Source organism: Lagenorhynchus albirostris, chromosome 1 (assembly GCF_949774975.1).
Source record: "Lagenorhynchus albirostris chromosome 1, mLagAlb1.1, whole genome shotgun sequence".
Lineage (NCBI taxonomy): Eukaryota > Metazoa > Chordata > Mammalia > Artiodactyla > Delphinidae > Lagenorhynchus > Lagenorhynchus albirostris.
Window position 1 is genome coordinate 116,230,373 of NC_083095.1, and position 22,087 is coordinate 116,252,459.

The window sequence follows — 22,087 nt, forward strand, 5'->3', positions numbered from 1 at the left end:
GTAGACATTTTATATAAATGTCAATATGTGGCCTTTTATGAATGACTTCTATCACTTAGCATAATGTTTTCAAGCTTCATCCATGTTGTAGCATGTATCAGTACTTCATTCCTTTTTAGGGCCAAATAATAGTCCATTGTATGGACAGACCACATTTTGTTTACCCGTTCACCAGTTGATGAGCATTTGGGTTGTTTCCACTTTTTGGCTACCTTGAATAATACTGCTGTGGAGTTTTTGCACAAGTTTTTGTGTGGCCATATGTTTTCATTTCTCTTAGGTACATACTTAGGAGTGGAATTCCTGTCTTATGATAACTCTGTTTAAACTTTTGAGGAACTTTCAAAATGTTTTCCAAAGTGGCTGCACCATTTTGCATTCTCACCAGCAGTGTGTGAGGGTTCTGATTTCTCTACATCCTCCCCAACACTATTATCTGTCTTTTTGATTATAGCCGTCCTGGTGGGTGTGAAGTGGCTTGTTATGGTTTTGATTTGCATTTCCCTAATAACTAATGATGTTGAGCATCTTCTCATGTGCTTGTTGGACTTTTGTGTATCTTCTTTGAAAGATGTCTATTCAGATCCTTTGCCCATTAAAAAAACCTGGGTTATCTTTTTATTATTGAGTTGAAGAATTCTTTATATATTCTAGATATGAGTCCTTTATGAGATATATGATTTGTAAATATTTTCTCTCATTCTTTGGGTTGTCTTTTCACCTTGTTGGTATCAGGAGCACAAAAGTTCTTGATTTTGATGAAGTCTAATTTATCTATTTTTTCTTTTGTCACTTATGCTTTTGGTATTGTATCTAAGAAGCCTTGCGTAACTCAAGCTCACAATATTTGCTCCAGTGTTTTCTTTTAGAAGAGATTTATAGTTGTAGATCTTACATTTAGGTCTATGATCCATTTTGAGTTAATTTTTGTGTGTGATACAAAGAAAGGCTCTAATTTCATTCTTTTGCATTTGGATATCCAGTAGTCCCAGCACCATTTTGTTGAAGACTGTTCCTTTCCCCCTTGAATTATCTTGGCTCCCTTGTTGAGAATTAATTGACTGTAAATATTGGATTTATTTTTAGACACCCAGTTCTATGCCATTGAACTACGTGTGTATCCTTATTTGAGTACCACTTGATAACTATAGCTTTGTAGTCTCTTATCTCTTAATGGGAAAGTTAGGGCAGGAACGGACAATCTGGACTTTTCTCTTGCTTTCCCTGGTCTGACCAGTTACTGGATTCTTGAGATCCCTCCTCAGGTTTTCAACCACACTTCATATCTCCTCAGTCATCTTGCTGGTTTCGGTAGGAGATGATATGTCCAAACAGTAATAGAGAAATCCCAGCTGTTGGGCACCATAGTGTTCTCCTAGAAATGCCCGCCAACCTTGTTCTGACTCAGTAGCTTGACTCTGATGAGCTTTCCCAGATGGATAGAATTAACTGGAACATTTGGGTTGTGAAAAGATGCTCTGGTTTCTGAAACTCTCAGATTGGTTAAGTTCAGGATAACACAGCTTCCTGTACTATTACAAGATTTAAAGATCTTTCTGAAAGGCCATGCAAGCAAGTGATTTCGGCAGATAGCTCTCCCAAGTGGGCTGTGTCGTAGCCTTCGAAGCCAGATCTTGCCTTCCCTGGGCCTTCCTTTCCTTGAAGGCATCTGCAGCACTGTTTTGTGAGCGCTGGGTTTACTGGTTTTGACATCTTTGTCATAGTGGAGAAATAGAAGATGAGAGGTCTGCTGGGAGAGGTGGAATTCTGGACAAGGCCACTTACCATCACTTCTAATATGCCGAGTCAAAAATAAAACGCCTACGTGACATCTGGAGTTAACAATAATCATCCTGTAATTGTTCCCATTCCTTTCTCTTACGGATTGTGTGCCGCACATGCTCATTTTCAGATGGTAGTACCTAGAGCTCGCACCGTGAACTGTACCATAATTTAAGCAAATTTTAATTTCCATTTTGTGTTAGACATTAAAAAAAAAACCCTGTAAGCAGAAATTGCCCTTCATCAAGAGCTTCTACTAAGAGGCCCTGCACGTGGTGAGGGGTCAGGAAAGCGAACTCATCAGTGGTTATAAGAACAGGTTCTGGATTCGATCTGCCCGAATGCATTTTCTCCTACCTGAACTTGGACGAGTTCTTCAGTCTACCCAAGCGCCAGTTTCTTTGTCTTTAAAATGGTGATAAGGATAGTATCCACCTCCTAGAGTTGTTAAAAGGTTGAAATTTCATGTCAAGGACTTGACACAGGCAAGGGTCGGCACAACTTTTCTGTAAAGAGCCAGATAGCAAATGTTTTAGGCTTTGGCCACAAGTCCTGACACAGCTTTTGTAGCACAAAAGTGGCTGTGGACGGGGTGCCCCCGAATGGGCATGGCGGTGTTCCAGTAACACTTTATTTTTAGTAACAGGCTGTCGTGCGCTGATCCCTGCCTTAGCAGGATGCCCGGCACGTAGTGGGTTTTAATAAATGCCAGCCATCCACGAAGTTGGGAGCTGCGCCTTGACCCTGGTTCCCATGCTCACCTGTTCTGTGTCTTTAACAGAACATCGAGGTCCTGGCCAGTCGGAGCAGCACCGCAGAGCAAACCCAGGTCGGGCCTGAGATGCGCGCCAAGGCTCTGCAGGAAGAGAACGAGAAGCTGCGGGAAAGCATCCATGAGCTGGAGCGCACTGTCGCTCGGCTTCAGAGGCAGGTTGCTGACCTGCAAGGTGACGAGGCCAAAGCGAAGGAAATGCTCAAGAAGTACCAGGTGAGGCTCGCTGGACCCCGAGCCCAGGCTTGGCGGTGCCGGATCCTTCTTTCCTATGTGACGAAAAACACAGCGACTGGAGAAGCAGAAAGGGATTTATTATCATAATGGAGTAGGAAAGGTCAGGGCAAGCGTGATCATCTCCTCTCTGTAACCCATCGCTTCTGTTCCTCTCTGCATGGCCCTAATGGGAGATGGGCTTCTAGAGCGGCCTAGAACGGGGCTGACGGAGTCAGGGTGGGAGGTACAGGCACGGGAGTCCCCGTTTGCCCAGACATCAGACGTGCTCAACCTCTTGACACTGAGCAGAGGCCTCCGGACACCCAAAAAGGCCATCTGAACACTACCGTCGGGCCCATTCTCACTCGTGACTGTTTATTCTTTTTTTAACAGTTGGTTGACGGTTTCTGAAGTCACGCACGTCTTAACAAACCAATTACCTGGTTTACCAGATCTCTAGAAGTGGGAGGCTGTTAGCAAGAGACACGTACTGACGGCTGTGAGAGATGGCAGCTGACGATAAAAAGGGACAGGAGAAATGTAAAGGGGAGGTGTATTCTCACAGAGCTTCCCCAGATGGTCATCCATCAGTATCACCTGAAAGGCTTTTCTAAAACTGTGTGCTTGAGTCCATTGAACATCTGTTGTTTCTGAAGCTCCAGTGCTAAGGGCGGATATTTGTATTTTCCCAAAAATCATCTCAGATGATTGATGGGGTTGTTCACCTCTGGTTAAGTATGGAGCTGCAGACAGGCACACACATCTGTACGGCTGTTGTGTCCTGTCGTGGGCCCTTGACAGGTGCACTGTGACTGCAGCCTCTGCTGGCTGTGTCTGTGGATGTCCCCTGCATGCCTTTCACGCCACCAGGTCAGCTTCCTAGGCATAGCACACATCTGCGTGTACACTGACCCCGTGTTTCATTGTAGGGAGAAACTCGGCAATTAGAGGAGGCCCTCGTGCATGCAAGAAAAGAAGAAAAAGAAGCAGCGTCAGCCAGAAGGGCCCTGGAGAGTGAGCTGGAAGATGCTCAGGTAAACTCTGAGGGCTGTTGTCTTTAATCCCCCACAGAGGAAGTTCGAGAAGCAAACTCGGAGGGACATGTACAGATCGCCACTGGTCCTGTCCTTCCAGGCAGCTCCTTTCATAATAATAACCGTCCTGGACTTCAGACTGTCTATCTAGACCAGTGGTTCTTAACTGGGGGACATTTGGCCATGTCTGGAGATGGTTGATTGTCACAACTGGGGAGATCCTACTGGCGTCTAGCGGGTGGAGGCCAGGGATGCTGCTAAACCTGCTACAGTGCACAGGAGAGTCCCCACAGCAGTGAGTTACCCAAATGTCAGTAGTGCCAAGGTTGAGAGATCCTGCTCTAGACATTAAAGAGCCTGACAGCTTTCCAAAGATAAAACATGAATTGTGTGAGGAAGGCCGCCAGAATTGGTCCCCAAGGCAGTGTAGCGTCAGCTCTGCGGCAGAAGCCAATTTCCTTTCTCCTCTGAGCCAATAGACTCCTCAGAGTGCAGTCCTCCAAGATGGCTATTAAAAAGAGCAGGAGAAAGTCATTTCCTTGAAACTAGATAGCTGTCTCTATTCAAAATAGGCAGGTTCCTGGAAAATTAGGTTTTCCCATTTGAAGGTTAGAAAGCCTGAAGTACATCCTTTAAAAAAAAAGTCTGCACGGAGGTTCTAAATAGACTTTGCACAGTGACCTCAGCGTGATCCAGGTGTGTCCCTCCTTCTACCTGCTCTGGGGTTTTAAAGAACCAGCAGCATCAAGCATCCCTCAGGCGAGCTTACGAGGAGGTAAAAGCCGGTGCTTCTGAGCAGTTGTCCTAGAGGAGGCTGTTAAAGTTTTCCCTTAGGACTTGCTTGTCTGTAAGGATAGGTCGGGGAGGGGCATGTGGAAAGTGTCAGGAGATAGCTCAGGATTCATAGTTAAAAATGCCTAATTGCAGCTTTCCTTTCATATACAGCTTCAACTCCTTGGGGCTAGAGGAGGGGAACCTGCTTGCACTAGGGTTCACTCAGGTCAGCCGCGACTCAGGAGCTCTCACCCCCGAATCTGCACCTTCTCTCTTGCTTTGGACATAGACCTTGTTTTTGCATGCAGTAAAGCCCTGTCTTTTCCTCATTTTGGTGTCTGACTGTCCTCGCTTTGCATTTCTTTTTCTTTTTCTTTAAATCTAGGTCTTTGTTATTAACTCTTGTTTGGTTGATTTTGTGTGGATGGCAGTTTCACTGTGCTGCTGTTTAAGGCTTGTGATGGCTACAGCCGAGCAGCCAAAGTGCAGGGTTTAAATCTCCGAGCTAGTTGGGCACAGAAAGAGAGGAAAAAACATTTGTACTCTTCAGGGGCAAAAGCGTGCGCCTTTGTGTCACGTCCACACCAGGCACTGGGTGCAGCTATTACAGGCTCTGTCTTTATCATCTTTTGGTCAAACCAGAAAGTTTCACACAGAAGGAAGTGGTTCAGCAGCTGTGAATCTGCAACTCAAAGCTAATTCAGCGGAGACAACAGATGATGGCCTCAAGGTCTAAAGATCTTAATGTAATCGCCACCCACCCCCCATCTCTGGCTCACCATCCTTGCCTTGGAAATTATCCCTGACCTGTTACTTTTTGTTCAGGCCTGTTTTCCCAGCGGTGCTGAGATGGGGAGGGTGCTTCGTGCAGTGCGTAGCTGTGCTAGCCACTGGCAACATAATCCAGCAAGAATTTTAAGAGGCTCCAACAGTCTCACCATCATTATCTCAATTATCTGGTCTCAAAAGCAGTGCTATGAGGGACTTCCCTGGCGGTCCAGTGGTTAAGACTTCGCCTTCCAATGCAGGGAGTGTGGGTTTGATCCCCATTCGGGGAGCTAAGATCACACATGCCTTGCAGTCAAAAAACCAAAACATAGAACAGAAGCAGTGTTGCAACACATTCAATAAAGACTTTAAAAATGGTTCACATCAAAAAAAAATCTTCAAACAAAAAACAAAAAAAGTCGTGCTGTGAAAAGTGCACCATCACTGAAAAATACTTTGCTTTTTCTCCGTTTGGGAACCAGACGGTCATTCCTTTAGTTCGATAACTTTTTCTGCATGCTTCTCCCAAAGCTGGCAACCGAAGGGAGCTTAACCCTTAGAGTAAGAGGAGAGAGTAGCCGGGGTTTTTTCCCCCTCACATAAGCATTTTACATTTCAAAATCTTTGTGCCTTTAGCAATCTGTTGCATCTTCGTGGATGATAAATGTATTTCTTTACATAGTGGCTGAAGACCATGTGAACTTAGGTCTGATTTATTATGACTCAGACAGAGACAGAGGTTCTTAAAGGGGATGCCGTTCTTGGTTTGCTTCAGCCCTACCACTTGGTTGAGGATTGTGCACCGCTGTGTAGATCTACTTGAACTGCATTCATGGCAAAGACATCTCTGATTCCCTTGAGAACTGGCTTCTGCAGATGGGGAAGCCATAGTTCTTTCCTTCAGGGAGGGATAATGATATATTCCTCTGTATGCCTGCACCTCCCACCCTGTGTATTGAGGCGAGAGAAGAAGAAAGCCCCCATGCTTGTGTGGCACGGGCTCTGAGGAGACTGACTTCCTTCTGATCAAACCTCTCATTCCTTTCAGCACTTTGGCTCACCTGCCACTTGGTTATCGTTAATACCGGGACCTTGCTCAACCATATAGTGAAAGGCTTTGCATCCACTGAGATAATGGTCCCCAAGCTCAAGGGCACTCACTATACGTCCACCAACCTTGTGTTTTGGACTTTCCGACCTGATACATTTTCCTCAGATTTTTGTCCCAGTGTTAGTCAATGGCCTTGTCTGGCTGGTCTTGGAAATACGGTCACTGTAGCTATAGAGCATTTCACACCTAACTCCTAAATGCAAAGTTGCCAAGTTGGCTGCTTTTCCTGTGAATTTGGGACATACTTTCTCAGCGTGGACATATTGGAACATATTTCTTGAATCACTGAAGAGGCAGAGCATTGTTTAAACAGCATTTCTAAACTTTAGAGTATGTTAGAATTATCTGAGGAACTTTCAGATGCAAATGTGTGGGCTCCACTCTAAGAAAAATTGTGATTCCATCAGAACAGGCTAGATTTTGCATTTTATGTAAGCAGTCCACCACCCTTGCCCGGTGATTCTGATATAAGAAATCTTTAGATCACTTTTGGGGATAGGTGTTAATTCTCAACCACTGAGTTTTTATCATATGCCTAAGAGTGAATCTGGACTGTGAGGCATACTGAGATAGAAAATCTATTTCTTGCCTTTACAGATCTTACTACCCTGCAATAGAGGCGAGCATGCAAGAAATGTTTTAAAAATAATTTAGCGAAATTACTATTCTAGGCAAATGTGTATGTTGGGACAGGGGGTGTTGGCCAGGCCCCAGGCTCAGAGTGGAGGAGTCTGGGGTGTCTCCAGTGACACAGGAGAGCAGAGCCAGTGTGGAGGGGTGGTAGGGGAGCCCTCCCCGAGCCAAGGGTGAAACAGAAGTGCACTCACCACGTGGAGGTTGAATGGAGCCGAGGCTGGCTTGTCTGCTGGGCTGGGGCCCCTGGGATTGGGATCCAGAAGGAAGAAAAAGAGAGGCTGGGGGATCTGCAGGGGCAGGGGTTGAGCTGGATCCTGGCGGTTCTATGGGAAGGTGTTGATGTCCTTCTGTATTTGTTTTTGTTCAAGAATTGACATGTTGGGATACATGTTCCTGAGAGCTTTCTCCCACATGAAGGAACCAACCATACCTTGCTTACCTTACCCTGTGTGCTGCTTTTTGCCCCCAACACCACTAAATCAACCACAGACACAAGTCCCAGGGGTTGACCCTCCCTCTGGTGTGTGTCCGGCTGGACCATGGTGAGACTCACTCCTGCTAATTGCCCCCCCACTGAACTCCCGATTACCTTTCTTTTACCACCCTCTTTCCCCAGCTGCTTTTGTTGACATTGGGTCCCTGCAGCAATCAACTTCAGCAGCCCGGCTCTGCTGGCTGTTTCTTTGAGCGCAGCCCTCCACAGGTGGCTTTTTGGCCCCAGGCCATGTGGCTGGCCAGCAGAGCTGTTCCAAAGCTTTGCAAATCAGGAGTGCCTGAAGTGCTTTGTGAGTGTTTTCAAAACGCCTGAGTTACTGCACGTGACAGCAGCTTGTAAACTGTTAAGCACTGTACAAATACAACCATTGTCCTTATACAGCCTCTGCAGGGACACAAGACTGAGTAGGTCCTAAGCAGTACTTGTACTAACCCACATTCAGCCCTCAGTGCCTGATAACATTTTTCTTATGATCTAGCTCCTGTTTGGGTCATGCTCCCCCATTCTGAGCTGTGCCCCTTCATGATATCCTTATGCCAAAGGCCTTAACACTCAGCCGTTTAAAGAAGCCACTATAATCTTCCAAAGATATTTTAGGATTTTCTTTTTTTTTCTTTTTAGAGTTGCATGATTTTTACGTAAAGGACATCAGTCTGTATAATGTTGTGAGATGAGAGCCTCAGAGGAACCCAGGGGAAACATCGCACCCAAGATGGTACATTTTTTAAGAAGTACTAGTATTTGGTGCTGATTCACTAAATAACCACTCGTTTGTACTTTTCCTGACTAGTGTTTCTTCCGTTTAGTACCTTCTGTCCATCAGGTTCATCAGCTTGTGGACTGCCAAATTCCTTTCCTTCTATGTGTAGTCCAACCCCTGGATTCTGTTGATTATAACTCCCCCTACCCAAGTGGACTCTTGGCCCATGGGATAATGTTCTTTTTTCTTACAGATTCATTTTTAGCTCTTTTAATTGTGAGAATCATCTGCATAGCAGAGAAAATGCTCGAACATTAGGTGCAGTGCTATCTATCACAGGATGTCAATTGCCACATGGGTTTAAGTTTGTCTAATGTATAACTTTACCTCAGTTTTCAAGCATGAGTTCTGTCAGGTTTTTGGACACTATCCTGGATCACCACCTGCAGCAGCCTTGGCCGTTTTCTGTAATACATCCTTCGTCTGCCCTTCATTCCTGCGTATGTCTCTGGTTAAATCAACTTTGCGTCTTGGTCCCTGGATTGCAGAGCCGACAATGTCCTTGTGTCTCTGTGATGGCTTTATTTTGATTCTTTTTGTTATCACTGATGTAGCAGGTCTGATTGCTTTGTGGTGTGGCTGTGAAACTCCCTCTGCCACCTGTTTCTGTGGCTGACCTGGTAGGTAGGTGATAGCACTGTCCTTTCCCTGCCATCTGCAGAGAAATCTGAGTCAGGCCACCCAGGAGCAGAGGCAGTTGTCTGAGAAGCTAAAAGACGAGACGAAGCAGAAGGAGCAGTTAAGGAGACTGAAGGGTGAAATGGAGAACGAGAGATGGCACCTTGACAAGACCATCGAGAAACTGCAGAAGGAGGTGAGGGGTAGGAAGAGGGGAGGGAGAGGAGGAGGGAGAGGGCGTGTGACCCAGCCCCCCCTCCCGTAAGGGCCTGATAGAGCTGAGGAGACCTGCAGTGTGTCTCAGCACACATGTGTCAGGGATTTGCAGCTCCCGGGAAGCAGCTCTTCCGACTTGTTGATAATCCCAGTCACAGGGGAACTGGTTTAGAAAATGCCCTCTGGATCCTGGGCCCAGCTCCTCTCAACAGCTGCCCGAAGAAGCCTGGCACGTCACTGCAGACTTCACAGATGTTACCTGAATCAAAACCTCTGTCTTTGTGCGTCATCTGTGTACTTGCACGTCTCTTTCTTGTGCAGGAATATGAAAGGCAGTTTTGAAGCCCAGTAGTTGCTGCTCCTCTGCCCTAAAACACCCAGAAGGGAAAAGGCACAGAGCTGATGGAGCCACCCTGAGTAGCTGCCATTGTTTTGAGACCTACTGTGTGCCAGTCATTTACCAGCTATTTTTCTTTTTTCTTTTTTACATCTTTATTGGAGTATAACTGCTCTACAGTGGCGTGTTAGTTTCTGCTTTATAACAAAGTGAATCAGTTATACATACACATATGTTCCCATATCTCTTCCGTCTTGCATCTCCCTCCCTCCCACCCTCCCTATCCCACCCCTCTAGGTGGTCACAGAGCACCGAGCTGATCTCCCTGTGCCATGCGGCTGCTTCCCACTAGCTATCTACCTTACGTTTGGTAGTGTATATATGTCCATGCCTTTCTGTCACTTTGTCACAGCTTACCCTTCCCCCTCCCATATCCTCAAGTCCATTCTCTAGTAGGTCTGTGTCTTTATTCCTGTCTTACCCCTAGGTTCTTCATGACATTTTTTTCCCTTAAATTCCATATATATGCGTTAGCATACGGTATTTGTCTTTCTCTTTCTGACTTACTTCACTCTGTATGACAGACTCTAGGTCCATCCACCTCACTACAAATAACTCAATTTCATTTCTTTTTATGGCTGAGTAATATTCCATTGTATATATGTGCCACATCTTCTTTATCCATTCATCTGATGATGGACACTTAGGTTGCTTCCATCTGCTGGCTATTGTAAATAGAGCTGCAGTGAATATCGTGGTACATGACTCTTTTTGAATTATGGTTTTCTCAGGGTATATGCCCAGCAGTGTGATTGCTACCAGCTATTTTGTATCTAACTAGAATTCCGTCTCTATGTATCGTTTTAATCTTGACAACAGCCCTGCAAGGTAAAGATTATGGTTTCAGTATTTTTAAGGAGTACACTGCAGAGGCCCAGAGAGAGTAGGTAATGCCCCAGCCATGTAGCTGGTAAGCGGCAGAGCGAGGATGTGACCCAAGACCGTGGATCTAGCTCCAGAGGATGTGCTTGTTCACACCTCCATGTTGCTTCCAAGTTAGAGGAGACTAATCCTGGGCAGATCGCGACCAGGTGCTTTGCAGTCTTTGGGGTGGGGTGCTCCAGAAGAAAGCAGAGGAGACGTGTTGAGCTGGGACGCACACCTAGCTCCCTGGCCCCAGATGGAGCATTACAGGGTGGGCTCTCACCCATGTCACTTCTTCCAGATGGCTGACATTGTTGAGGTGTCCCGCGCATCAACGCTGGAGCTCCAGAACCAGCTGGATGAATACAAGGAGAAAAATCGCAGGGAACTTGCAGAAATGCAAAGGCAGTTGAAGGAGAAAACTCTAGAGGCAGAGAAGTCCCGTCTGACTGCCGTGAAAATGCAGGATGAGGTAATGCCTGGCCAGAGCAGTTCCTGGTTTACCCGTGTTCAGAATATCCTTCGAGACTGCTTTGAAACTCTTCTAGGAGAGGCTTGGGGTAGATCCTTAAGACAGCGTGTGTGCTTGCTTCTCGGGATGGTTACTTCGGGGCAGATGGCATTCCAAGACACAGAGGACCCAGGGCCTCTGAGGTTACGTGGACACAGCTTTAGTTGGACCATTTTCGTGATTAATCCAAGATCTGCCTAAAAAGCTTAGCTGCCGTTGGTGGAGCACCAGTAGTGTGCCCAGCTGTGTCTAAGTGATTTAGATGTATCATTGTTTTCATTTAATCTTAGAACAGGGATTATAATAACTAATTTTCCTTTTTTTGGCCATTCGTTTAAAATTATACATATAGAGACTTTCATTGCCGTGGGAGTGGTGGGTAAGAGTTTCAGAACAACGATAATGGGGACAAACAGAAATCTTCAGGAATTTATGAGTAGTGAAATTATTAAAACATATTCTTGGTTTTATATTTAAGAATAATAGGGCAGAGTAACCCAAATGTTAGCTTCCTTCAGTCTGGACTTCTGAAGAACTGGGTGTAATAAAGGGAATGTTTTTGATTATTTTAATGGAAAGCTGAAGACTCTAAAATGCAAGTACAGCGTAAGCTGATTTCTGCTCTGTCTCTTGCCAGCTGCATGACATTGAGCAAGTTACCCCAATTTTCTGAGCATCTGTTTCTCCCTCTTTAAAAGTATACAAAATAATAATGATTTAGTCATTAAATGAGGTAACGTGAGACTATATGGCAGAGGGTCTATATATCCTGGACACTGATATTAGTTTTTTGGTTTTTTTAATTCTAAAGCTTGCTTTTTTTTTCATAAGCAGTGCCAAGAGCACTAAGATTCCACAGGAAAACAAATTTTTCTTCAGAAAACAAACTTTTATTATCTTTGATGATCAAAGGAAGGTCGCCCATGAGTCAGCGCTGAAACTGTGTGAAAGAACAATGGATATTTATTACAGGCTTCTAGAATACTTCTGAAAGGACCCTGGTAACAGGTCCCCTCTGGTTTAGGGTCTTAGGATACAGGACTCCTAGTAAGAACTGAAACTAGCCTATCGACAGCACAGTTCTCTGGCCTTGAAGAAGAATCATTTCTACAGCAATTGGGTGGGAGGATCCTGATACTTGCCAGAATGCAAACGAACACCTGGTATCCTGTTTTGATTTCAGAAAATCAGTGTCACGGTGACCCCTGTAAAGTGCTTTCCCTTGGTTTTTGTGTAATTATTACTCTGCTAGAATCTTCGGGTAGGAAGGAACCTTAGAGACCCTCTAGTTAGATAAGGAAACTGAGATCCAGAGAGATTAGTTAAGGCCAGATAGAGACCAGTGTTGTTTGTAAAAGGGCAGTAATTCCAAAAAGGATTCCTTATGATGAAAACAGAGACGGCACTTCCTAGATTTTTCTCAGCGGTCTAGCCCTGTGAGGCACTATTTCCATTTGCATGGCAGAAACAGACACCTCATCAGTCTAGAAGGAAACTGCACTCAGACACCACCCTAAGTCAGGATGGTGAAGTCATGGAGTCATTTAAAACAAAAATGAATTAGTAAGCCAAGGTCACTTGGGATCCTTGAGAAACTCAAGCTCAACTCTGTTCACCACCCTCCACCACATTTTGGTTGAGCTGAGTTAAAGCTCTCAGTAAATAAAAATGCTGCAAGGGTCCATCCACCCTAAGTGCTGTAGTACTGCCTCCTTTGCTTTGAGAGAAATAGGCATTTTACCTATTCTGCCTTTGGCATAGAGCTAGAAAAGTTCTGATGAAGGTCATCGTTAGAGAATTAAGACTTAGAGTTCACTGTTCAGTTTATTTTCTAAATCCCACTTAGCAAAGAGCAGCTTCAACTACTTAAAGGTAGCACTAGTAGGTTCAGAAGTTATTTACTTACTCATGATTCCAGACGCTGTACTATTCTCTTGTGCATATCCTTAATGAATACTCTTGTATGATAGAGCCCTCGATAGATGTTAGGAGGGATCTACTGGGCATCGGAAGGTAGGAATGTGCTGGGCATTGGGGAAGGAAGGGTGAGCTGTACCATTACCTGTCAGTCTTTCTGACTCTAAAACCCATGTTCTTTTGGGGGTATTATCTCATTTGAGTCTCATGACAGCTTTTTAAGGTACGTTTTATATTTATCCCAATATTGCAAATCAGGAAACTGAAGCACAGAGAATTTTTTTTAAAGACTTTTTTTTGGAGAGATTTTTTTTCACGCTCTGGAGTACCTCTGTATCCAAAGAATGTCTCGTCATCCTTTTTCCATGGGATGATTTTCACTTTGTGCTTTCACTCAGTCACCACCAAAACCAGACTAGGTCTTTATCTGGAGATGTCTTCTTTAAGACTGCTGTTTTCATAGAAATTTCAGGTGTTCCTATCAGCCTCCAGAAGAGGAACACAGTTCCTAGTCTTCCCTCTGGGCTTCCTAAAGTAGCCTAACCTATTGGGTCCCCAAAAAGAGTATCTTTGAGACTCCCCCAACTTTTCCGTGAAGATCACCCCCAAAGGCTGGTACTCTTTCATGAAGTTTGCCACTTGCTATCATATACTCCCTGAAGGAAATTAACCCTTGGTGTATTCAATTCCTATGACTGTGCTTTCACCTGCTACCCTGTACCACCTCCAGGAGGGAAGGAAGTTGAGAACCAAACAGACAGCCTCAGGTTTCACCGAATCAGTCCACAGAGATGTTTAAGGAGTACCTTCTGTGTGCTGAGTTGCCTAGTTCCCTTGGGGAGATTCCAGAGGAGTGGAAAACACAGACAACCCCTTGCGAATCAAAGCTGTCGGTTGCACTTTCTTCAAACTATTAGTTCAGTGCCACCTTGTGGAGGAACAAAACACTGGAAAATTTGACAACATAACATATTCTTCTGGAGAGTAGTGGTTTTCACTTAATTTACATGTTTATACTAATAGATTTTGTGCCTGCAGGTTGCTTTGGGGTCATGATTTTAGCTTTTATCTCCCCCCAGCTTTAAACCTCTGTTGAGAGGAGCCTGATACGGGTGGGTGATAGATTACACTCTGGGAGGCTCTTACTTAGTTCAAGCGCTTTCGGGTATCTTCAGCCATGACCTACAACAATATTTGCTTGTACTACTCTGATACTTTTTTCTGTTATATTTAACACTGGCCAATATCTACTGAATTGAATTTATAACCCAATGGGTTGCTCTCTGTAGCTGGAAAAGCGACTTCTTTTTACAAAAGAGGAAACTGAGGCCCAGAAGAAGGTGGCGCTTGCTCACGGGCTTCTGAACCCCAGTGGAGTGTGGGGGCCGCCCAATCCTCTTCAGGGTCAGCCTGCACGTTGACGAGATCTCTGTGCTCCTGACTTGCCGGGATAAGCACCCTAGCCCCTCTTCATTCCAGACGCGTCTGTTGGAGGAAGAGTTACGGGACTACCAGAGAGCTCAGGAGGAAGCGCTCACGAAAAGGCAGCTTCTGGAGCAGACGCTTAAGGACCTGGAGTACGAGCTGGAAGCCAAGAGTCACCTCAAGGATGACCGAAGCCGACTCCTCAAGCAGTTGGAGGTTTGTGGGCGGCGCGGGTGTGGGACTCGAGGGAAGCAGACTTTCCGCTCACGCCTCAGCCTTTGGGCAGTCTTTGGCTTTTTTTCTCTTGAACAGCAAGACAGTAAAGTCATTTCTTGATTTGAGGAAGAAGGTAGTAGTTTGTAGACTCATAAGATGTCAGAGCTGGAAGGAATGATGGAAATAGACCGTGCTCAAGGCCAGGGGGAGAGAGCTGGAATTTAAAATCAGTGGAATTCCTGATTCAACTTCACAGATCAATAGAAATAACTTTTAAAACCTCCAGGGGACTTAGTAGCAGTTGATATCCAGGGAGTGATGTTTCAACCATTAAAGATTTTATTAGATGGGCCCTTTTAGAGGCTTAGAATTACCTGGTTAGGGTGTCATGCCCCCCCCCACCCACCCACCGCTAGATTGCCGTGTGTTTTGCTGATGTCCTGGTTCTAATCTCATTAGGGGAGGTCATTTTAAGTCAAGCTAAGGTCAACCCAGGTAACTAGGAAGTGATTATTCTAGGACCCAAACAATCTGGTTAAACACAAGCTAAAGCCTCGTCAGGCAGCGACGTGAGAACCTTTGGCGTAATGACCCTTGGCCTGACCCCCTGAAGTCTCCTGCTGGGTTCTGTACAGTACAGATTATAGGCAAGAAGAGAGCCCTGCGAAGAGGTGCTTTTAGGCACACGTTAGGTTGCCAGATCATCTCCTTCTAGAATATTCTGACTAAAAAGAACATTTCCTTTGACTAACTCAAGGTGTAGAAGCCATGGCATAGCTAAGCTTCATTTGCCCCTGTGCAGTATCTGAGCTATTTCTCCATTAATTATAAAATGAACAGCTCTCAAGACCCCACCCCTGTGCGGCACACCCGAGGGTGTTTCCTCCCTAAGAGGCGGCTGGCAGGACTGTCTTGTTGGGACTCATATCTTGCTTGTTCCTTTACTAACACTTAACAGATGAATTCTCAGACTCAGGAGCTCTCTCAATAAAGGCGATTGTCTGGAAACTTAGAAACTCAGGTGACTGTCGTATGTAAATGCGGTACTTGTGGATCTCTGGTGATTCTGAGTGACACTGGTCTTGGAGGGGTCAGCAACCACTGAACAAACAAGGAGGTTTGGTGCAGGACCCAGCTGTTTTGAGTTGGTTTTGGGGACTTTGGACTCCTGGGAGAGAGCTTTCTGGGTTCTCTGTAGATTTCACTCACAACAGGGAAGGCATTCACAGACATTTAGTCATTCACGAGTTCTGTTTTATTTTTGGTGCATACGGAGGCTTGTCAGCCAACTTTGACAATCGCAGAGACAATATTTATGTACAGATGCTGCAGGCTCACAGAGACTCGTAATGCTGATTGCTTTTAGTGTGTCTGGCTCATGGCTCTGACTTAATCCAGACATATGACACGTTGGCTGGTGGCAGGAGAAACACATGTACAAACCCCACAGGCCCCCAGTTCGAGGTGGGGTGGTTTGTGTTCAGAGCCTCTTTTTTTTTTTTTCCTTTGGTACACAAAGCTACTTTGAAGTACTTTCCTCTTAACACTCAGTGATGTTAAATTAGGAAGGCTGAGGAAGATAGAAGTTACTCTTCTTCTGTGAATATTCGGTTTAGCAGAATGGGCTGGCTGTCTTTATGTTACTCTGATGGGGATTTGGGAGTGCACGGTGCTAAGTATATGAGGTTCCCTAGCAGAAAAAGGCAGATGCAAAAGGTTGTTCTAGACTCTATTCCTGGGAGGGTCTTGGAAGCCCTGAGCAGGAGAGAGGAAGAACATTGTCCTGAGTTTAGAGTATTTAGAGGAGTGTGCCTTGGACGATATCTTGGTTTCCACATTGTTTTTTAACAGATACCTGTTAAGCTTAGGTAGATATTTGTAAAATTACTGATTCATAAGGAAAAAAAAAAGGCTTGAAGGAAACATGCTAAAATATCCTCAGTGCTTGTTAGGGTTTGGGGTAAATATTGTTTTCTCCTTTTATGTACTTTCTAGATGCACAATTATATTTTACATTATAAAACCAATAAAACCCAGTTTTAAAAAGATGTACTTTGCACAGTATGAGAAAAAGACACATCTTTCCTCCAAACTCTAATTCATGGTGTTCAGCTCTGATTTGCCCTTGGGGTTGTCCTTCCACAGCGCAGTCCTTGCTCCTAAAAACTTGGTCAGTGCAAGTTAAATAGGCTGTGTTTGTGACTTCTTTCTTAGGACAAGGTGTCTCAACTGGAGATGGAGCTGGAAGAAGAAAGAAACAACTCGGATTCGCTGTCTGAGAGGATCACTCGGGGCAGGGAACAGGTACTGTTCTGTAGTTGAGTGGTGAGTGGATCACCCTGCATGAAACAGGAAATGTGAGAGGTTAAGCCTGAGGATTCAGCTGGAGGAGGGAGAGAAAGTCCCTGGCTGATGGAAAGGATGGAAGGTGGGGTCAGTCACTAAGAGGGAGGTGTAATATATAACATGGAGCATATAGAGTGGAAGTTTCCAGAGTGGTTATGTATAACAATGTATTAGTCACAATAGGCAAAGTGCTTTTAGAGCTGAGGCTCTAAGAATCATTAGTTTAACAAGCAATCATGAAATTTGCTAGCTACCACTGTATTCGTGCCATGGGAAGTAAATGATATGATGCAGTCTTCTCCGTTAAGAACTTTGCCAGCAGGGCTTCCCTGGTGGCGCAGTGGTTGAGAGTCCGCCTGCCGATGCAGGGGACACGGGTTCGTGCCCCGGTCCGGGAAGATCCCACATGCCGCGGAGCGGCTGGGCCCGTGAGCCATGGCCGCTGAGCCTGCGTGTCCGGAGCCTGTGCTCCGCAACGGGAGAGGCCACAACAGTGAGAGGCCTGCGTACCGCAAAAAAAAAAGAACTTTGCCAGCAAATTAGCAATACATACACCTCTGAGGCATCCACAGTACAGTAACAGTACCTTGCAAGTGAGTGCTTTTCGCAGTTTTCAAATGACAGGAGTTTCACTTATATCTGATCCTTATAGGAACACTGGGAGGCAGCCAGGGATCGTTCACTGTCCTCACATTGTACGTAATGGAACTAATTTCCCAAACCACACTTGGGATAATCCCAAGGTTCTGAGGGTTTGTTTCCATGTTTTAATTAAAAAAAAAAAAGTTCAGAGTGCCTGAGTCATATCCTGGAGATGGGGTGTCACATCACTAGAAAGTGGTAGCACCATTAGCTGGTTACCGTGTCCCCATTGCATGCCCAAACCATCTGACAGATAAAAATGTGGAAATATTATGGGACAAGGATTCAGAACATTCAGTGGTGGTTTTACAGAGAGTTTGTAGTCACTAATCTGAGCCTTTTATTTACATGATACCTTTGGATACCTATAGAAACCTCTGATGGGATGTACTTTCAATGACAACTTATTTTTACGCCCAGCTCCTGAAAATGGTGCCAGTAAAACTGTACATTTAATAGACATTTACAAAGCTCTTCACCTTTTGATTTGCTTTGGGCACTTTCTTAAGTAAACAATGCAAACAAAACCTAAGAGCCTTGGATGGTACTGAGTATAATTTAGGAAATTATCTGTGTGAAGGATTTAAATAAAAAGTCTGAAATACAAATTAATACAAAATTACTATGGAATCTTCCCACTTTCCTCTGCTCACCCTTCTCCTTACTCATATGTGCCACCTTTCCCACACTTTGGGATGACCAAGAACTGGAGCTTCCAGCGCTTAGGGACAATGCCGTTCTAGGCTGGTAGCCCCTGTTCAAAGCTGAAGGTGAATCACTGGCTTCTCTTCCATCTGCCTTTGCTTCCCTATTGACAGCTTCTTTGCAAACAGGTCGGATTCTGGTGCTCCTTTGCTCCCGAGAGTGAAGGAAATTCCAAGCAGAGGCTCCATCCACCCTCCCACTGCACTTGGGTTCTGCCCACATATTTCAGTCCTGTTTATGGTGCTAGTATCATTCCTCTGGAGGGGTGGCAGCCCACCTGACCTGAGCTGCAAAAGTTTAGAGAAGGACCTTCATGGAAACCTGAAGTTCGGGTGGAGAGCCCAACCTTGACGTTTGAGACCTAATAGTTCTTAGTAAAGTCTGCATTTTCTAAGTTCTCCTGCTGGTATAGAAGCTGCTTTGTTAGGAATTCCTGCCGGCCTGGCTAAGGCGCCCCCTTACCACAGGGCTTTTCAGGATCTGCTAAGCGTTGGTGATGATGCGAGAAGTGGCCCTGAATTTGTTTTGCTAATGCTTCTTGCAACTTAGGCAAGGAGGAGTGGTGGGGAAGTATGTCATCCTATCCATAACCAGGCAGTTAAAACAGCCTTCCAGACCCGAAGCAAAACACAGACAAACTGAACCAGAGATGGTTGCCTCCGTTGAGTCTGCTGATGGCCCAACACAAAGGAGGCCCGTCACTTAGGTCTGTTTGCTTTGGGCCTCTTCTCTCTTCTCTCAGCAGGATTTGTGGGTAATAGAACTGCTCTCTGTGATCTGCTCAAGGTTGAAAATATTTTCACTGAGCTGAGAACCTAAAGTAAGCCCGGGGAGGAAGTAGTAGAGGGGACGTAGTTGTTCTCTGGAGAAGAATCCCTTGTCCAGCCTCCTGCACCGACCCCACGTAGCTCCAGGGAAGTCTCCACCCCTCTGAGCGCAGCCTCTAAGATCTATGCAAAGGAGGCTGTTTGTCCAGGAGATTTCTGAAGTCTTTTCTGAATTCTCACACTGAAATGCTGTGAGAAGGTCTTATAAAATTAAGTGTCTGAGTCGCCCTTTAACTCTGTCATTCCCTCCCTGTGTCTGAGTTTATGTGCCTGAAAAGATGGGTTTCACCAATGTCTCTAGCCTTTTTGCTCTATTTGTTCTATTTTCCTCGTCACTTTTCTTTGTTCTCACTGCACTCTCTGGGGTAGGGAGGGTAAAGCCTGGTGTCTGTTAAAAGTGGAGAAATTGAGCATCGTGTTCAAACTGAGGTAGGAATTACGAAAACAATAAAACAAAACAAACCGCTGAGATGAAGTGGGGTCTCCTGATGGAGTGCTCTCTTCTGGCATGAGGTGCCTTTGGATTTTTGAGCAAGGGTAGAGAAATGGGTTTGTCAAATATACCCACCTTACAGGAAAGCATTTACTTCTCACTCAAAGTCAAGGTCAATCGGAGACTCGCTTCTTGCCTCTTAAAGTAAAGGTTCAAGAAAGGGCTCTGAGTGTAGACAGGTGGGCCTTGATTCTGAAGTTGTTTCAGTTCATTTAGGTTAACTTCTAGGGATGTACCGGCTGCCTTCCTGCCCGAATCAGAGAAATGGGAAGCTTCTAAACCTAAGACCCCTTCTCCGCCCCCTCACATGCTGCCCTGTGACACCTCCTCACGGGAGATGTCTCTTAAGGAGCAGGAAATGGTGCCTGTCTGTCCTCTCCAACCTGATTTGTAGCATCCGGTCTGGATGTGCTGCAAACTGCTCTGAAGAGGGAAGGCATGGGGAACTTTATGTTTTGGATCTTGGTCTCTTTAAATTAAAAAGTCAAAGGTTGCAGCTCTTCTCTCTACTTAATCTCTGCATGCTCACAAGCTCCCTGTCTAAATCTTTTTTTTTTTTTGGCACCCTCTGAACATCTCCCATTCATTCTCCTAGTCTGAGTGACAGGGCTTAGGTGGGAAAACAGAGAAAGAGGTTTTCCGGTAATTTTAGTGAATGGCCTACACCATTTACAGAATCTTAGATGTGGCGAGGACCTCCAGGTTCATTTCCCCAGACCTTCTGTGCAGTGGATGAGAGAGCCGAGGCCCAGAATCACCTGTGATCCAGCCAGGGTGCACGGCTGACCAAGGCAGGCACTGTGGTTGGCTTGAGGAGCAGAGGCTTCCCTAAACAATGGATAACTATCAACAAAAAGCAGTGGGTACTAAATGCCAAGTGAAAGAGTCAGGCAGCTAAGGAGGGAAAGACCATGATAGCGAGGGTGACAGTGGGAGTTCTTAGGGGAAGGCTGGCCCGGAGCTGGCTTTGCAGAAAGGGTAAGATTTAGACAAAGTAAGGAATGGGAAGGGAATCCTAGATATGGTGGAGGGTGTGAACAGGGATTGGGAGGTAGGGTCTATTTAGCATTTTCCGGAGCAACGAATGGACTGCTGTGCTTGGTTAGGTTTCTGGTGTCCGTGAGGGAATAACGGGAGAGGCAGGTTAAGGGATTTTGAAAGGACTGTACCCTGAAGGCAGTGGGGAGCCTTGGAAGGTCGTCGAGCAGAACAGTGAAGCGTACACAGTGTTCTCGAAGGGGATGGGAGTAAGGGCAGGAGAAAGGGGGCCTGAGTGAAGCCTCAGCTGGGCTGTTTCCAGGGACAGAGGACAGGAGAGGCGGTTGTGAGATCAAACATTCTATCCTTTTCGTGTGTTCGTTTCCACTTTCTCGTGCTTAACATCTGATGCTCAGTAAATGCTGGCAACGTTCTTTGTAAGTTCCCAGCCCTTCTAAGGCCTTCCTTTTAGATACACGTTCAGGATATTCTTTTTTTTTTTTTGATTGATTTTTATTGGAGAAGAGTTGCTTTACAGTGTTGTGTTAGTTTCTGCTGTACAGCAAAGTGAACCAGCTCTATGTATACATATATCCCCTCTTTCTTGGACTTCCTTCCCATTTAGGTCACCACAGAGCCCTGAGTAGAGTTCCCTGTGCTGTACAGTAGGTTCTCATTCGTTATCTGTTTTGTACATAGTAGTGTGTATATGTCAATCCCAGTCACCCAATTCATCCCACCCCCCAGGATATTTTAAAGTTGAAGGAAATTTGAATGAAATAGTGGGTGCTATACTGGCTTTGGGTCTGTTTAAATCCGGAGAAATCCTTTTTCCTCTCCTTCCTCTAAAGCCCTGTTTCCCTTTACGATATTTGCCGTCCTTCCTGAGGGTTCTCCGGGTGCTGGGCGCTGTGCCCGTGCCTTGCATGCTTCCTCTTGTTGTTTTCAGGGCTCACGAGGCTAACTGGCTCCTTAGGGTCTCGAGGCTTGTAAGAAGTGTGGAGCCAAAGCCCATCACCTCCCACCTGTTCCCATCATCCCAGCGTCGGACAGTGAGGGTGGTAAAAACACCCCAAATGTTTGGGTCTCTGTGCCCAAGTTTAAAAATAATGCCACAGTGTCTCTTAATATGAGTGAGGGTTTATTTTCACCTGATCCTCTCCTGACCCTCGTCCTGAGTCCAGGATTCAGATGGCCCAGCTTGGTGTTGCAAATGTGTCCCACAGGCCGATGTTCTAGCTCCTTGGGCACTGCTGCGTGACTGCTGGTGGCTGAGTGCCTACAGTTAACAGTAGATCTGGGCCGAGATGGAGAGGTGTTCTCTTGGCCACGGAGGCCAGGATAACCCAGCCCAGTGGAAGGACCATTTGTTCAACCCAGGCAGCCAGCAGGCAAGAGGAGAGCTGCCCTGTTGCCTTGGCAACTGCAGGGTAAATCCCAGTGGATAAAGTTGCAGGCTTCTGCAGTCATTTTCAGGAGCTGCTCCCGAGTGGCTGGCTCACACCTGCTCCTCAGTCTGCACCAGGGGGATGCAACCACCAGAATACGGGCCTGGGAAATAAGGCTGCTTTGCAGCCAGCACG

At 45.6% G+C, this 22,087-nt stretch overlaps 1 protein-coding gene across 4 annotated transcripts in view; it reads left to right on the plus strand.

Moving 5' to 3' along the window:
• CGNL1 (cingulin like 1) overlaps positions 1-22,087 on the plus strand; it is a 101,947-nt gene that overhangs the window by 66,699 nt on the left and 13,161 nt on the right. For 2 of the 4 annotated variants that reach the window (XM_060150727.1, XM_060150736.1), the window contains exons 8-14: positions 2,564-2,770; positions 3,700-3,804; positions 9,011-9,163; positions 10,746-10,916; positions 14,352-14,513; positions 16,728-16,817; positions 17,512-17,554. In XM_060150727.1, the coding sequence (XP_060006710.1) occupies positions 2,564-2,770; positions 3,700-3,804; positions 9,011-9,163; positions 10,746-10,916; positions 14,352-14,513; positions 16,728-16,817; positions 17,512-17,554 (931 nt within the window). The remainder of the gene's footprint in view (positions 1-2,563; positions 2,771-3,699; positions 3,805-9,010; positions 9,164-10,745; positions 10,917-14,351; positions 14,514-16,727; positions 16,818-17,511; positions 17,555-22,087) is intronic. The other 2 variants (XM_060150709.1, XM_060150720.1) reach the window with 1 other exon arrangement.